This window comes from Brassica napus, chromosome C5 (assembly GCF_020379485.1).
Source record: "Brassica napus cultivar Da-Ae chromosome C5, Da-Ae, whole genome shotgun sequence".
Classification (NCBI taxonomy): domain Eukaryota; kingdom Viridiplantae; phylum Streptophyta; class Magnoliopsida; order Brassicales; family Brassicaceae; genus Brassica; species Brassica napus.
The window spans coordinates 11,261,018-11,263,848 of NC_063448.1; the positions used below are offsets into that span (position 1 = coordinate 11,261,018).

Sequence of the window (2,831 nt, forward strand, 5' to 3'; positions counted from 1 at the left end):
AGAAGAACAACTGTAAACTGGCAATAATATTCGTCGGCTACATGCTTTTTCTTTGTTAATCCCTACTGCCTTTGTACTCATACTTCAATATGAAGAAATTTCTCAGCCATTCCTCCTCATTTATCTTTGTTGTTGACTAAAATCGATATCCTCTCCAACAATTAACCAACCTCTTTAACCATTCACTGCCATGTCGTTTTCTTATCTAGCGAAGGACTTCGTTGTTGTATATAATAAATTAAGAACGTGCTTACATTTAATTGATAACAAAGTTAATTAAGCAGTACTTATCAAAATGTTCCTATTTAACCTACGTACTTCTTCGATTTCATTCATGCACAACTGAAATTTACAATGATAATATGATATGCACCGACAAGATACTTTTTGCTAACCATAATCAGACATGAAAGTGGACTGAGTTTCCAATTAATTGATTGTCATCAAATAGAGAACACACAACAAAAACAATTCATTTGAATTGTTTGTCAATAATCAAATACAATAATTCATCCAAATAAAACTTTACAAGCCTTCAAATAATTAATGAGGCATCCTTTTTATATTAAGTAAAACAAACACAGAAGAATGAATATATATGAATTATTGTAGCCTTACCCAAATACCTTCGCTTGGTATGTTTTGATTCACAACAAACACCATATAATAACCAGGCAGTGCTATATTCGCCGATCTTGGAGTCTTCACTTCAACCTCATAGTTCGTCGATTTACCAGATCTTTTAAACGTAACGTTATCCAAAACCAAAAGCCTTTGATTCATCGAAAATGAATGCGTCGTGAACGACGGAAACACCATCGTTACTTTAACCGGACCCTTGACTTCTCCTGCGACCTTAAACTTCAGCTTCAAGTTCATCCTATACGTAATCATTACTTGCGATTTAGGAGACTGAATCTTTGGACGAAGTTTCGCAAACTCCGGTTCTAGGTAACCCGGAGAGAAAGCCTCCAAGCTTAGCTCCGTCGGGAAAAGCACATTGGTGAAGTTATAGAACGCGTGAGGATTGCTTCCTCCAACGAGAACTCTACCGTCACGGAGAAGAACCGCCGTGGAGTGATACATTCTCGGTATTGTAGTCGGGTTAAGCGACTCAAATCTCGAGTTAACCGGATTCTCGGGATGGTACACATCCGGTACGAGAACCGGTTCACGACCAAGCTCCCATGCAGCTGAGCCAGAAGCACCACCGTTGATAATCAAAACATCTCCATTAGGCAAAAGCGTCATGTCTCCCATGACTCTAGCACGTGGCATCTTCTCCACCATCCATTGTGGATTCTCGTCGTTAATCTTGATCCTCGCACACGTATCAAGCGCTTTCACGAACGTTTTCCTTCTGAAAGCGAGGAGGTACGATCCTTTAGGTGCACCTCCACACACCAGAACCTCCGCATCGATTTTAACCGCTTCAAGATTCTTTAACGGTAGTAACACGGCTGAGCCAGTGCTCGGGTAGCTCCTCGGATCACCGCCGGGAATCGCCGGATAAGTTTTCACCACCGTGTTTTTAACATAGTCTAGTAATATCGCACGGTTATTAGCGAATATAAATAGTCTACCATCGGTGTTGAGAAAAACGTAAGGATAGAGATTATTCTCTTCTCCTCTATCGTTAGTCTCGGCCAAAAACGGTAACGCGATAACGTTAGGAGATGTCGTTTTGGGGAAGAACTCGTAGTTGAATTGTCCTTGGCCTCCGATGACGATTTGTTTACCGTCGGGGAGGATATGATTAGAAGAGTACCATCTTCTCTTTGTTAATCCGTTGTTAATCTCGATCCAGTCGCATCGTTTGTCTTTACAAGGGGAGAAGATTCTAGCTTTTAACTCGCCGTCCCGATCTCCACCGGTTTGAACGAGAACACCGTCCGGTCTAACCGAACCGGAGGAGCACCATGTGTTGGATTGTACTGTTAAGGGACGGATGGTGTTTGATGCAACGTCGTACTCGATGGAGTGAGCTGTGCAGTCGATTTTGGAGATAGGGTCTTGTGGGTTGTTACGGCAGTTACCGTTCGGGAGAGAGATGTTTGATGGGCCGAAGTTGGTTCGGTCGAACATTACGACACGGTCGTTGCGGAGGAGCTGCATGTGCATCGCTGAGATTCCGACGTTGGGGAGAAGGAGATTCCATTTTCCTCCCGCGGCGAAAGACACTTGGCATGTTAGGAGGAGTTGGAGTGAGGTTAGTAAGAGAGCATAGAACGTTGTGGCTCGTGCTGCCATTTTCTGGTTTCTTTGTGTTTTTGTTGTTGTGTGTTGTGGTGTAAATGTATCGTGGTTGTTCGTTTATATAGTGGACGTTGGGACATTATTAAATGTTATTCTATGTATTAAGATAGTTCCGAAAAAAAGAAGAGAAAAGTCTAATGTACAATTATTAAGTGGAGATTTCGTAATCTTTTTCTTTTTGCTTTTCTTGAAGTATTTGTATTGTGTCACCCTTTTATATATATGCATCTTTAGAAACTTATCTTAACAAGAAACTTTTGACATATCGTGGCAGCCGATTTATGTACTATACTACAATTTTAAAACAACTAATTTAAGAAAGTATTCACTAGATATGTTTTGATGTCTCTATATTAGTCATCGATAGATTTGTGGAAACAATATAAACCATTTAGTTAAAATCCCTAAAATCATCATTAAACCGACGGTGTTAACTCAGTAGTTCTATATATGGAAGGTCGGTTTCTTGGGTTCAAAAGCGTTGGAAAGGGATTAAGTAACCGGTTCTTTTACATGATCTCCGATATTAGTCGGATGTTTACGGTTTGGATGACCTGTATCACAAAAATACAAAA

The 2,831-nt window shown here is 40.5% G+C and overlaps 1 protein-coding gene across 1 annotated transcript; it reads right to left on the bottom strand.

Moving 5' to 3' along the window:
- Positions 1-400: 400 nt before the first annotated feature.
- Positions 401-2,403, bottom strand: LOC106351462 (aldehyde oxidase GLOX-like). The gene has a single exon (XM_013791260.3). It carries the CDS (start codon positions 2,248-2,250, stop codon positions 604-606), a length of 1,647 nt encoding a protein of 548 aa, XP_013646714.2. The 5' UTR covers positions 2,251-2,403; the 3' UTR covers positions 401-603.
- Between the last annotated feature and the right edge of the window lie 428 nt (positions 2,404-2,831).

Excerpts from the sequence above, each read along its gene's own strand:
- LOC106351462 (XM_013791260.3), bottom strand. The coding sequence starts at position 2,250 with ATGGCAGCACGAGCCACAACGTTCTATGCTCTCTTACTAACCTCACTC.